Source organism: Microtus ochrogaster, assembly GCF_000317375.1.
Source record: "Microtus ochrogaster isolate Prairie Vole_2 chromosome 14 unlocalized genomic scaffold, MicOch1.0 chr14_random_1, whole genome shotgun sequence".
NCBI classification, from domain to species: domain Eukaryota; kingdom Metazoa; phylum Chordata; class Mammalia; order Rodentia; family Cricetidae; genus Microtus; species Microtus ochrogaster.
In genome coordinates, this window is record NW_004949096.1 from 19316648 (window position 1) to 19331484 (window position 14837).

The 14837-nt window shown below is 47.1% G+C and overlaps 1 protein-coding gene across 3 annotated transcripts in view; it reads right to left on the minus strand.

Moving 5' to 3' along the window:
• Positions 1-7782, minus strand: part of Lrp4 (LDL receptor related protein 4) — a 54866-nt gene extending 47084 nt beyond the window's left edge. For all 3 annotated transcript variants that reach the window (XM_005364160.3, XM_026787717.1, XM_026787718.1), the window contains exon 1: positions 7553-7782. In XM_005364160.3, the coding sequence (XP_005364217.1) occupies positions 7553-7604 (52 nt within the window). In that variant the 5' untranslated portion in view covers positions 7605-7782. The remainder of the gene's footprint in view (positions 1-7552) is intronic.
• Between the last annotated feature and the right edge of the window lie 7055 nt (positions 7783-14837).

Below are 14837 nucleotides of genomic sequence, written 5' to 3' on the forward strand. Positions count from 1 at the left end.
ACACACACACACACACACACACACACACACACACAGCTTGTTTTTTAAAAAACATTCAAAGAGGTGTAAATTTTCCAACCTGGATCTTTCAGGACAACTGAGATTTAAAATATTCTGTTCTGGGGACTGGAGTGGTGCGGTGTTTAAGAGCAATGGCTGTTCTTCCAAAGGACCAGTGCTGCATTCCTAGCTCCCGCATGGTGGTTAACAACCTCGTACTTCAGTTTTAGGAAATCTGATACCTACTTCTGGCCTCCTCAGACACCTGTAATCATGTGGTCCACAGACCAATCAATACACATCAAGCTAATTTTCAAATTAGCTCAAATCCTGATGCAGTTACTCAATGACAGCAAACCGTTCTAAGCCTCAGTTTCCCATCTATAAAACATGTTGGTGTTCGGCTGGAACCTCCAGCTCACTCCAGCTTGATTCAGAAAGCCCCACTCCTCTCTCTCCAATCCCGGCCCTCTCAGAGAATCTCCAACAAAGGCACCAAAAAGCCCAGTTCTATATTCTTGGTGACTGCAGCAGCTCCTCCCCTGAAGTCGCCAGTTGCCCAAGAGGCAGCCGAAAGCGGTCAACTTTTGATCATACTTGCACACAAACCCAGCTGTGGATGGCGCGTCTCACCCCTCACTACAGGCTGCATAAACTCCCTGCTTTACTTCAGCCACGTGCCTACCCCTTCCCAGGCTCTGGGGCTGGCGGGGCACACCAGCAAGTTGCTTTGCTCAAATATATCTATCTGTTCTTTTGCTTTTTCAATTGGACTTGATCTGCCTTACTGCATGGGCAGAGGAACTGTTCTGGGGAAGCCTCATCCCAACCCCTGGCATCCATATACTCAAAGAGTCTGGGATGTTCTGCTGGAAGTTCCACCCTAAGCTCCCTCCCCCATCTCTCTCCAAACCATTCCCACAGGGTATTTAAACTGCCCCCCCTCAGAGACAGGCGATCTTCTAGTCTTCCTTTCCCATCTCCTCTCTGGGCAGCTGGAAAACTAACCAAGAGTGTTGTATCCATTAAACCTGAACCTTTTCTAAATCGGTTTGATTTGATCTGATTTAGATACTGTGTCAGTGGAGAGGCTTATTGGGGTGCCGAAACTTTTCAGAAACCTATTATCGGATTACAAAAAACCTACTAGTTCGTAGCAACACCTCCCTCCTAAGAACATTAGCAACGCAGCACAATGCTCAAAACGAACCACACAGAGTATATTTGTATTTCTTAGACCATGTGACCCAGTTTGTAGCACAAAAATAGTCAGGAGAGAAAAGTAGAAGCTCCCTTTTGAAAAGAACCATTGAAAACAGTGGTTCTCAACTTGGGGGTCTCAACTTCTTGGGGAACTCAAACAACCCTTTCACTGGGGTGGTCTAAGACCATAGGAAGTACCAGATATTTACATTACAGTTCATAACAGTAGCAAAGTTACAGTTATGAATTAGCAACTAAAATAATCCTATGGTTGGGGTTTAGGAACTGTATTAAAGAGTTGCAGCTTTAGGAAGGCTGAGAACCACCGATTTAAAGTCTTTCACTTTTCTGTTTCTCCGAACCTCAAGGAGAAACTTCTTGCTTAAACTACCTGGAGTGGGAAAACAGAATGAAGAGAGCCTCTTCCCTCCCTATTTTGGCTAAGCCCAGCATCTCCATTTGTTTCTAAAATGCTGCAGTCAAACCAACAGATTTCTCTTATCTTCACCCATGTCCACAAGATGGTAGCAGCTGCGTTCCAAAGGCTGGGGCCATGGGAAGGGAACATACATCACCCCCAACCCCCGCTCCCCCACCCCAGGGCCTGCCCTCTGCAGGTCTGACAGGAAGTGGAGGCACTGAGCGGTGATCCCCGGAGACACTGACAATCTCAGAAGGTGCTTTACTCCACGTGCTAATCAGGTGTCTTTCTTAATACCTTATTTGATACCTGCCTGGCCTTACACCCAGAAATTGGGAGATGATCCCTCCCAGTCCCCCAAAAGGCACTGCCTTGAGCCTGGAGCTCCCTGACTGCAGAAAATCTCCGGTGATAAATTATGTAGCAGCACCTTTGTGTGGCTGCCTATCAGCCAGGCAGGAGGTTTGCTTCAGTCTTTTGTTTCCAGCTTGGCTGGAAGCTCTGATCCTTAGCTCTGCACAGAGGTGAGGGGGAGCTCCCATAAGCCAAGTCAGGGCTTGCTGTGAGTCCTAGCCAGGCTTTCTCCAGCTGGGGCTCAGGAAGCACCCCTCCCTCCTCAATCTCACCTGAATGGTGGGGAGCAGGTGTCAGAAATAGTTGAGAGACTATCAGCTCAATCGCAGGACCCAAATGGGTGCCTAAGTGCACTGAAAGAATGAAGTCTGCACGGATGGGCGGAAGAAGTGGTGCCCAAGGGCACCTGGGATCTTTGCTTCTTGCTAAATGAAAGGCACAACAGAAACTACAAGTCCAGGAAGCTAAAAGAATCAGCTTTTCTTGCTGGCTGCTCTGGGTTACAACTTTCTGCAATCCCAGAAACATCACAATCCCGGCACCAACTTAAAAGGAAGAAACAAAGAGACAACAGGGATCAAACTTTGTGGTGGAGAAGCTGAGGGTTGGGGGTGAGTCTGGGGCTGTAGACGCACATCAGTTTCTTACACACTGCCAGTACTCCTGATTGAAGACTGGCCAGGAAGAAAGCATGCTCCCAACAGCCCAGCCCCCAAACTGGGGCAATGACTACCTCTAAGAGTTCTGGGGCCTGACTCCTTCCTTAGGCCAGTGCGAGGGACAGGTTGGAATTCCAAACTGTACCAACTACAAGAGATCTCAGGCAACCCCTCTCACCCTGGGTCACAGCAATCTTAGGGTGAGAGGTTGTAGGGCTTACTTCTGACCCCTCAATTGGGATGTTCCCGAAGGAGTTCCTCTCTCTCAAGAGCAGGAGCCTGGTAATAAAACTCTTTTCTGGAAGTGAGGAAGGAGGGAACTACGCTTTGGTTTCACTAGGTTTTCAAGAAGGAAAATGAAAGAACAAGTTGTTTCATAGAGAAAAAAAAAAAGAGGGCGGTTGGGGGAAACCAACTGAAATGAAGGACCAAGTCTCCTTTATCAATGTAACTTATCTGGCTCCCACATTCCAAATCCCAGAACCATCTCTGATCCATTTAAGTAATCTTACTAACAAACAGTTGGCATTTATCTAGGCCTATAGCTGCATAGCAGTTGTCAGGCTCCGGGCTGGATAATTGGAACATTCTATCATCTCTTAATTTTTACAGCATGAAATTTTCACGGGTGAAAAGATATTACTACTACTGTCTCCCACTCTAACTTTATTTGCAGATAAGAGCCCCAAAGTTCAAGAAGAGCCAGTGTTTTTGCATAGATTCACCAAAAAGTATCAAAGCCAGGTGTCAAACCTGCCCGCCTGTGCTTTCTCAAATGCTGAGTGAGGTATGTCATGATCAGACTCTCACGCGCATGTTCACTGAATGGATGACCAGATGCCTAAGTGGAATGCTCAGCCCGAACAGCTCCTGGGTGCACTGAGAGTGAGCCTGACCACACTAGCTCTGGGATTCAGGAGGGCAACAAGTGTAGGTAGTTGTCAGTGCTATTTTTAGAGCCACACTCAGACTCCACCAACTAAACCTCAGCACTGAGTCTTTCTCAGGATACTGACTCTCATCAAGCTAAGGAGAGAAAGACATTCACTGTTGGAGAGAAGATGGCCACCAGGATACAGCCTGGAACTCACATGTCCCATGTCCCATGTCCAGGCATCTGTGACAAAACATGGCTACACTATACAAAGGATGTAGAGATAGTGGCTAGCAACAGGCTAACAGACCCAGCTGACCAAAGACACAGAACTTGCCTATAAATTTGAGGTATGTCCAGTAATAAGATAAGATACATTTTTAGTCTCTGAAATTATTCTGTTCTCATTCAAGATCACCCCCAGCCCCATATTGGTTATCTCTTTAAAAAGCAGCAGCATCCCATCATCCTTCACCCTAGGGGCCAAGACTAGCAGATAGTCTGTAGAGAGCTTATGTAAAGAGCAGCAGAGCATCCTGTCCTCTGTGACCTCCTGTGTTCTCTGCTGGTCCAGAGGATGAGCACGCACAGTGTGCTTGTGTCAGACATGGCCTGACTTAGCTCCCTTGCACCTGTTGTTCTTAATAGCAGGTGCCAGTTGCAAAGATGTCATCTGATATTCAACAGGGGACAGAAGAGGAAATCCAGAATCAGTGACAAGCCAAGCATCTTGCACAAGTCTAAGAGATCAAGGGCAAGGTCACTCAAGTGCCATGACAACCATGGTCATGACAACAACCACAGGCTAGATTATCCAGAACTCATCCTCAGAAACTTTTTTGAAATCTACCTAAGCACTCCTGGGCAGAACTGCCAGGGTTCACTTACCGAGAAAAGACTTCCAAGGTGGTTTGCACACTCCAGTCATAATTCACAGTATGAAAATACCCGTGGCTATTACTAGCCATTAAGTTTCCTTCCAAAAATCTTAAAATTTAAAAACAAGACCATTTGCTGTTGTTAGCTTTAGTTTTTGAGACAGAGTCTCAAGAAGCCCCAAGCTAGCCTTGAACTCACAAGGTGGCTGAGGATGGCCTTGAACTGCTAATTCTCTTGCTTCTACCTACCACGTATAGGCTTTTTGTACTATGAGAAAAGGGTCTTGTTCCATAGTCTGGGATGACCTCAAACTATGTAGCCCAGACTGGCCTCACCCTTGCTTCAATCCTCTTGCCTCACTCTCTCAGTTGCTAGCGTTAGAGAGAAGTCACCATGCCTAATTTTTCCTCCTTTTTATTTTTATGTGTGTGGGTAGGGTTTTGCCTTGCATATGTCTGTGCACCACATGTGTGAAGTACTCAAAGAGGCCAGAAGAGGGTGTCAGATTCCCTGGAACTGAAGTTACAGAACAGTCCTGAGCTGCCAAGTAGGTGGTGGGGATGTAACCCAGCTCCTCCGGAAGAGTGGCCAGTGCTCTTAACCACTGAGCCATCTCTCCAGCCACATCCTTCTAAATTTTGAAGAATGGGGCTGGAGAGATGGCTCAGTGGTTAAGAGCATCGCCTGCTCTTCCAAAGGTCCTGAGTTCAATTCCCAGCAACCACATGGTGGCTCACAACCATCTGTAATGAGGTCTGGTGCCCTCTTCTGGCCTGCAGACACACACACAGACAGAATATTGTATACGTAAATAAATAATAAATAAATAAATAAATAAATATTAAAAAAAACTTTAAAAAAAATAAATTTTGAAGAATGGATTGTGGATCGTGATCTATGCAAATACCAAACAGAGAGGCTCTAGAAACCCCTCACCCCCAAGGACTAATAGCATATAAATAAGCGTTTCGGTCTGGTGTTGAATTCACTTCTAGCTGAGGTTGTCTACGTAAGCAAAGCTTTTCAGAAGCACCTCTTTAGCGGGCCTGGACTTATTGCTAGGGATCCTAGTGGGATTTAGGGGTGGGGTGGGGGTGGGGTGACGGTTGCAGACTCGCGAATCTGTTTTCTATGGGTCTCCAAGTCCTGCTCAGTGTTAGGCCCTGCAAAGTGCCATTTTTTTCTACCTCTGCCTACTCCGTGTGCACAGGAAGTCTCTCAACTTAGAAGTTTCTATTAAACTTTTTCATTTAAAAATGAACCTAAACAAGCCATCAAGAACCCTCTAACGCTTTTTCTGTAAAGCTTTAAGAGTCTCCGATTCTCTGCCCCGTTCTCACCCCCCATCCTCCAGGCAGATGTAAAGTTCGCAGCTGTGACAGCAGCTCCGGAGCAGTGGATTCCTCTTGGCCAGACTCAGTCCGGAACCTCCCAGCTCCCCCTTCCCTGGGGCAGAAGGCGACAATCTCCTCTTTGGCTTTGTTGGTATCCGTTTTAGCCCCCACGCTACCCCCCTTTTCCTAGTGCCTAGCTATTTCCCCTTGATCTTTTTCAAAACTTCCTCCAGGGGGCCGGGAGGAAAGTTCCATCCCCTTCCTTTGCAGCCCAAAGGGGGAAACCCCCCAAAAGCATAGCTGTCCCTTTAAGGGGCCCAAGTGGTGGGAAGAACAGTTACATTCCTACCCCAGTAGGGCTGCTGTCCCAACACGCCGAAGAGGCTACAAATAACCTTCGAGGAGAGAGTCCGGGAGGGGGAGAGCGAGCCGTGAAGAGGAACGTGGGTCGGCCAGGCTACCACTCCTCAGAGAGAAAAGACTCCGTCAGCGCTAGACACCACATGGAAAAAGCCATTGAAAACCCACGCGTAGTTTAAATAACAGACACCAAAATTCTGTTTTGGATTCGGGAGCTAAAACAATCTTTAAAACAAGTGCCCAGACAGCTCCACACCCTGCCAGGCAAGTTCCGATATCTGCTCTTTCCACACGAGCTCCTCCAAGTGAAAGAAAGAACCCGGGCACCGCCAGGGTCTGCAGACCGCTCTTACTGAACCCCACCCCCTCGTCCAGCAGCAGAGAGAATCGAAAGAACTGGATCTCCCCCACGTGGAAAAGACGGCGGGTGAATATGGTTGGAGTTCCAAGATCGATCTTTGATCTTTGGGCACAAACTCAGAGGCAGCTGCTAAATCACAGGGTGCACCCTATGTTCCCAAGCGGCTGCAAAGAGGCAGATTCCACTAGAGTCCTAAGTAGACACAACAGTTGCGTCCGGGCACAGAACACGTTATTAATAAAGAGCAGATGAAGCAGCAGTGCCGCTGCCATTCGCCCAACTCCCCCGAGGCCAAGGCCCCATTGCATGGGCCAGGAAGCTGCCTTTGGAAGTTCCCTAAGAACGCGCCCCCCACCCAGGCCAGGACGGATCTGCCGGAGCCTTCCAGTAGTTTCTTCCCAAATTTCCTCCCCAACCTCTTTTCCATTGCTGTTCCCCACCCCTCCCTTGGGAAGGATCCGGGGCAGGAAGTTGATTGGCCGCAGCTAGGAGAGGGAACCCAAAACTCCACTTAGGGGAGATGCTACAAGCAAATATGACCAAAGACCCTAGGAGATAACCTGGTATGGAGTCCGAGGAACCGCTCCCCAAGTCCATGAATCCTGTATGCTCAAATAACTCAGATTCTGCTGGGCCCCTCTCTGCAATCCACCCGGATCCCACAGACCCCTGGAAGGAGGACTATTTACAATTTATGGGTTTAGCGACCATCCTCCCCGCCTCCCTTTCTTTGCACACATTCATTCGCACGCACCAGGGACACGGAAACCCTGCCTTAACCTGAAAGGGAACCAGCACCTAGCTCTTTAAAGAGCAACGAAGGAAGCCGAGAGAGCGTCTCGGATCGTATGCCGCTCGGCCCAGACCACAGCGGGGACGAGTCCCTCCACCACTGTCCCCTCTCGTGCTTGAAGAGCTGCCGGAGCTCCTCAAGCTTGCTTTCCTCCGCGTGCTCTGCCAGGGTTACTGCTTGAAGTGAGCTCGAGGTTGGGATCTCAGGCCCCAGCCCGCGCCGTTCCGCTCCCGGAGGGCGAGTCCGGCAGGGCCAGACTCAGGGACAAACTTTCCCGGTGGCCCGGTCGGCGCGGGCGCTGCGACGCAGCTTACCGTGTGCGCAGAGCAGGGCGCCAAGCAGCAGCGCGCCCCACCACCGCCTCATGGTGCTGCGGCTGCCGCCGGAGCTCCCTGCCGGCCCGGGGGTCCCGCGGGCTCCAACGGGAAGCCGGGGCTGAGAGAATAAGCTGAGGGTCCCCCCGGGGTGGAAAATGTCCCGGGTCCAGGGCGGCCGGCTCGCCCTGAAAGTCGCCCTCCCGGCCGCTGCCTTCTCCAGTGCTGCCGAAGCCGAAGCCGCCCCGCCAGGGGACCCGGAGGGGGTGTCCCGAGCCCGACCGCCCCGCCCCCCGCGCCTCTGCCCCCGCCACCACCGCCGCGCCTGGTCCCGCCCCCGACTCAGGCCCTGCCCCTTCCCGCCCTCTGCCCTCGCCCCCCGGTTCCCGGACCCCACCCGCTAGTGCCTCCTTCACTAGCCCTGGCTCCTACTGAAGCCGCCCCAACATTCCTAGCCTTCCGGAGAGGGCCGCTTATCTGTCCCCATTACTGCTACTCAAATGTCCCCAGCTTAAAAAGAAAATTATCCTAGTGGCAACTCTCTGCTCGTGTTCTACACCAGGGAGGAGCACCGTGTTGAACCAAGTCGCCTGGGCTTGACCCTGGCCCCTTACCAGCCCAAACTCCAGACTTTATTGTAACGTCTCAAAATATGCAAGGCTTCTGAGTGCTTAATTCTCTCGACCTTTATTGACATAAAGCAAGGGGCATCAGGGGCCCTGCCCTGCTACGTCTTAACTAGCGTTCTGTCAGAATTTCTTTTCTGAAGTTTTTCTTCTTGCACCTCAGCCCCTCCCCCGGTCTAGGCAATGTTGTTCTAGGGCTAAATAATTCGGCGACCTCCCCCTTTCATTTACTCGTTTCCTGAGGTGAGGTTGTCTGGGTCCTGTCGCCCCAGTTTAGACGTCCAGATTTGGCCCAGACACACTCAGTTCCTCCTCACTGTCTGTAAATCAGTGGTTGTTAGCCTCTTCACCATCTTTGACTTTCTGATCCTGGCCAGGAAGAGGAGGGGGTGGGGTAAGGAAATAAATCCGTGCTAAGAGTTGTACCCCCGCAAGACCTCCGCCTTCCTTCAGCTTCCGTCTGGAGAGCCTTCCAGCAATATGAAACGTTTGGATTACTAAATAAATTTGTAAACTATTCCCGATGTTATCACTGTGGCCTATCCCTCTCCCCCATGTATATCAGTAGTTAGTTTTGCCGCCTTTCATGTTCCCAAGTTGTTTTGTTGCTTTATGCCTACACCTCCAACTTTCTTAGGGCCTTTCTCTCCAAATTGATAAGCCAGCGTCATCTGATTTTCAATCATCTTAGCCTGGATTTAGCTGAGAGGGAAGTAATTTGGTATAGTGCAAAGTGGATATTAGGCATTTTCTCCAAATTAAGAGGTTGACATTTCATTCTTGCTTGTTTTCCATTTTCCAAGGCTTTCACTTTAAATTGCTGTCTTTGACCAAAGCTAACATTAAGCATACTTAGTGAAAACTACAATAACAGAAAAATGTGATATTAACCCTTTCTTAGTCCGTACTTTATGCTGTGTCTCACACCACCCACCCCTGAAATTTTTGCCTAGATGCAATTTAGTTGAATTTAGCATCACCATGGTAACTAATGTCTAGATAATTTTGGCTGTGTAATTCTTCTTGGAGACTGAAGATGGCAGTAGAATCAGATAAGGTTTCTGTGGGAAAGACGGTGGGTCTGTCCGGCTTGCTGTCACCAGTCACTTTAGCCCAATGTGAAGGGTGAGGCGATTCCTCAGCCTGCCCCTACCTTCCTAAGTTCTTTCTTGGTTGTCTCAGGATTTCAAAACACGCTGCTTAGGAAGACTAGCTGTTTAAACACGATGAGAAAGACCTTGTGATTTTGGAGATGATACTTTGTTCCAAATGGCAACTAGGGACATGTGGTATAACTAATACATTTGTCCCAAAAGAATCCAGAACAGACATTTCCCATACTTTTAATGTCAGGAGATTAAGAACTTATAAACAGTTTCCACTCTGATGCAAAGGACAGGTCCCTTTCCAGAGGAAAGATTTGTGTTGTTTTTCTGGGATTGACGATGAAGTGGGGGACTGGCTGTCTCACTCACTGAAAGAGACTGCATTTTCAACGAGCATCCCAAGTCCTGCAGCATGCTTCAACACAGCACCATTCTTGGCCGCTGTGAGTCACTGGGACAATCAATGGGTAAAAGCTAACTTCATGCAGTTCCTGCCTGGGTCACCCCCTAGAGTGAGTTAAGTCTTAGCTGTCAGAAACTGTTCTTATGCCAGAGGGAGTAAGCGTATTTATTTTTACCAGGCCTCTCAGACTTTCTTGTTTGGAGTGAGAGACCCTAAAAAGCACGCCAGAATGAGCTGTTTGTCTTCCCTTTTACAGTCCTGTGGGACAAGCACATACAACATTTGTAGGGAACTGCCAATTCCCGAGGGGTCTCCGAGGCCTTGGTTTCCTCAGAAACGCCACCCCCTTTTCTTCATCCTTCTAGGACAATCCAGCGAGCTGAATTTCTAAGATCACAACATTGCTTTTCATCCCACCATCACTAATGACCTTTTCAAAGGAAATACAGGGGGTACTACAGAAACAAGTCAGAAACAGGCACGATTTTTATCCAGTTGTGGCAGTAAGATTCCTGTAACCCGGGCATTGTTCTGCAATTTAATTTCTAAGTACAATTCTTCTAAAAGTGATAAAGGCCTGGTACTTTGCATTTTAAGACATTTGATCAGGAGAGACTTTGCAGGCTTGGGGAAGTATCTGCTGGCATTTTTTAAAGTGGGCACCATTGATATATGGTGGGTTGGGTTAGGTGAAGCCAAGTTGCTGGTGAGCATCCTATAATAAACAGGACACTCTCCAACATGAACGAATTACCAGTCCAACTAGTAAGTAATGCTGAGCTTGAGAAACTACTTTTTTCATTTTTAAAAAAATGTCTGAAAGCCAGTCAGTGCCGGCGCATGCCTTTAATCCCAGCACTTGGGAGGCAGAGGCAGGCAGATCTCTGTGAATTCGAGGCCAGCCTGCTCTACAAGAGCTAGTAGAGTTAGTTCCAGGGCAAGCTCCAAAACTACATAAAAACCCTGTCTTGAAAAACCAAAAAAAGAAAAAAAAATGTATGATCGTGTTTTGTCTTTGTGAGGATGTCAGATCCTCTGGAACTGCAGTTACAGACAGTTGTGAGCTGCCATCTGGTTGCTGGAAATTGAACCTGGGTTCTCTGGAAAGGCAGCCATTGTGCTTAACCACTGAGCTATCTTTTCATCACAGAGAAACTACTTTTAAAAATTGAGTATAGCAGTGTTCAAATGAGCCCCGTCATCTTTGCGAGCTCACTAACTTATTAAAAACAATCCAAATGGAGGGGGAAAGTCCTTAAAATTCTCCAAGGGCACTGGCTTACGCTTGTAATTTTAACACTTGGAAAGCTGATCCAAGAGGGCTGAAGTAAACTCATGGCTGATCTGTGTTCCATAGTGAATTCGTAGGCCAGCCTGTATTACAGTGTAAAATCCTGTCTCAAAAAAAAAGCAGAAAGATACAAAAAGGGAAAAAAGAGCCCTTGACTCAAAACACAAGCAAACAAAACAACAATAACAATAACAACAAAAAAGAACAGAAAGATAAAGAAAAAATAATTACAAGAGAAAGCAAGAAAGACACAATTAAAAGATCTAAGAGCCTGGTCCTATAACTCTGTACATAAGCCTGTTTCTAGTAGCCATTCATTTAGTGATCCATTAAAAGTCATTTACGCCAGGTACTGTGCAAACAGTTGTGAACAAATATATTGGGATTTCTGGAATTTGTAATTTAATGGCCCTAAAGGGCTATACATTTGCAATAAAAGAATGATCTTGTAAATGAACTTAAAGTTAGATAATAAAGGGATCAAAGGAAATGTGGGGCTCTATGACAGGGGAGACCTAACTTAGACTGGAAGTTTAAGGAAGGCCTGTTAGAAGTATTGACACTTAAGAGTTCTCAGACAGCTGAGTACGTAGCTCAGTGCAGAGCACTTGTCTCCCACACACGGGACACTGGGTTAGATCACAACAGCAAAGAGAAAAAGGAAAAACAGAAAAGTCATCAGACTAAGAGTAGCTGGAATGGTCTACCAGGGCAGAGGGAACAGTATATGCAAACGCCTTGAACCAGGGAAGAACCCATAGCCTTTATGAAAGAGTTATCACAGGCTTCAGAAATGGCTCAGCGGTTAAGAACACTGGCTGTTCTTCTGAAGGGCTTAGGCTTAGGTTCAGTTCCTAGCACCTACATTGCAGCTCGTAGCCATCTACAGCTTCAGTCCTAGGGGATCCAATGCCCTCTGGCTTCTGTGTACCCTGGGCATACACTCGATGCACAGACATACATGCAGGAAAAACACTCATATACGTAAAATAAAAACACCTTCTGAAAAAATTTGAAGAGCATCATAAACAGTATGACTAAGATTTTATCAAGTTTGGGCGAGGTGTTGGTTAGTATTTTATCAATTTGACACAAACTGGAGTCACATGGGAAGAGAAAACCTCTTTTTTGTAACCTAATGACCGAGGAGGAGGAGGGCTCAGCCTCTATGGGCTGTGCCCCCCTGGACAGGTGGTTCTGAGTTATATGAGAAAGCAAACTGAATTAGCCAGTGTTCTATTCTTCTGTGCTCTCTGCTTCAGCATCTGCCTCCAGTTCCTGCTTTCGCTTCCCTCAACGACTGACTGTACCCCGAAAGCCAAAAAAACTCTTTTATCCCCAAATAGGTTTTGGTTAGAGTTTTGTTTCAGCAACAGAAAGTGAACTAGACAGAGGTAAGTGCTACAGTCTGGGAGCTGTGGACTTCTCAGAGGACAGTACTTCCGCAATCCTCCACCTGTTGCTTAGTTTGTTTGGGGTACTGGGGTCTCATGTAGCCCCTGCTAGTTGAAGTCATCATGGAACCAAAGATGACTTTAAACTCCTATCCTCCTGCTTCCACCTCCCAACAGTGCTGGGATGACAGGCATGTGCCACCATGTCCAATTTCAACTTCTGTGCTCTCTGGCACTGATTCCAGTGCCCACATTTTTTCCCCCTAGCTCAGCAGTGAAACTTGAGCCAGGACCTGGGGCATATGGCTGATTTTATGCCCTGGCCTAACTTGGGGCACACCCTGAGAGGTGGGGCTTTGCATAACTTTTATCTCCTGCGAGCCTGATATTCACACATCTGACACAGATAAACAGGGCCTTTGCAGAAAACAGCTTGCTTATTGCATCAGCAAAGATAAACAGAGAATGGTGGTAACTAGACCGTAAGCAAGCACTTGTTTAATAGCAAATACAAATCAAAATCCCTGAAACGGTCTTTGTTTTCACGTGTGGTCTTTTAGAATTTGTGTTCTGTGAAGCAGCCACAGTCATTTCTTTAAAAAGATAACCCTAGTCATGCCATGTCCTAAGATCCTTGCTTTTCACTGCTCTTGAGGTTCTTCACGAGCCCAGCTGTGCGTGTCTTAGTCCTTTCTCCCACTCACGCTGTTCTGGCCGCAGCGCCTTTCCTTCAGCTCCGAAGCAGGCCATCATTGCTGTCTTAGAAACTTCACGTGTGCTGTGTCTTCCGCTCCAAATGCTGTGTCCTCTTGCTGGTCTTACTTTGGCATCACAACCGCAGAGATGCCCCATGTTGCCGCTGTCGTGTTCTCAAGTCACACACCACCCTAGTTCTGCAGCACCTACCATCTTTTGAAATAAGACTCATTTGTTGTTTCATGCTTATTGTTTCCTTCCAAGGCAATGAATGCTAAGCTTCAGTGATATGGGATCTTCTTTATTTTATTCTCTGATACCTTAAAACTGTGCCTGCCACATATGCCTCAACACTTCTTTCTGGTTAAATGAATGAAAACCAGATGGTCTGCCAAGTATGGGAAAAGGCAGAGATGAGTAAGATAGGCTCCTAACTTTAGCGACGGAGAGGCAGACTTGAACTCAGGGATCTTGTGGTGGAAGTATGAGCACAAGGCTAGGAAAAGAGAGAAGGCAATCCTTGAGCGCAAGGTAGCTGAACAGTGAGGAGGGAGCTGTCTCTGCTGGGGAAAGAAGGGAGCTGACGGGGAGATGCCATCCAGATGGGAGAGATGGCATAACAAAGCCATAAGTAATCCAAAGTGGCTGTCAAGTACAAAGAATGATCGATAGTCTTATGTAGCTAGGAAAACCAAAGCTGAGATCTTAATCAGCTACTGCTAAAAATTGTTCCTGAATTAAATATCCACTACATATTTTTACTTGTTTGTTTAATGAACATTTAGAAAGTTCTTGCAAAATATAAAGTGAAAGTCTCCTTTTTTTAATTTAAAATGTGTGTTGGTGCTTTACCTGCATGAATGTCTGTGTGACACATCCATGCAGTGTGGAGGAGATGGGAAGACGGGGCAGATTTCTGGAACTGGAGTTACAGATGGTTGTGAGCAGTCATATGGACTCAAACTCAGGTCCTCTGGAAGATCACCTCTTGCTCTTAGTTCCTAGCATCTCTCCAGCTCCAAATTCTTATTTTTGAAATTTATTTTCAAACACACACACACACACACACACACACACACACGCACACACACACACACGCACACAATGGGAAGTTGAAAGAGAGTTTTGCTAAATAGCCCAGATTGGCCTAGAACTTGTGATCCTCTTGCTTGAACCCCCCAAAGGCTGGGACTATGTCAGTTACCCTTTTATTTTTCATACCTCTGATTCTACACAATGAGGAAGAACACTTTCCCAGGTAAAGAGAGGAATTAGGTAGTAGGTTAACAACAGGTCTTCTTTAACTGACATCTAAAATTTTATCCCTCTGTGAAAATCTATTTTTTAATTTTTAATTTTATTTTATGTGTATCAGTTTGTGTGAAGGTGTCAGATCTTGCAGTTACAGACAGTTGTAAGCTACCATGTGGGTGCTGGGAATTGAACCCAGGTCCTCTGGAAGAGCAGTCAGTACTCTTAACCACTGAGCCATCTCTCCAGCACCCCCATAAAAATCTTAATAGGCTAATCTAAATAATTTTAAGAAAATATTTCTGTCCAGACATAGTGACATTTTTAATTCCAGCACAAGTTGGAAGACGTAGGGGTGGCAGGCAGATCTCTGTGAGTTCAAGGCCAGCCTGATCTACATTGTAAGTTCCAGGCCAGGCAGAGTTTCAAAGAAAGGAAAGAAGAAGGAAGAAGGAAGAAGGAAGAAGGAAGGAAGGAAGGAAGGAAGGAAGGAAGGAAGGAAGGAAGGAAGGAAGGAA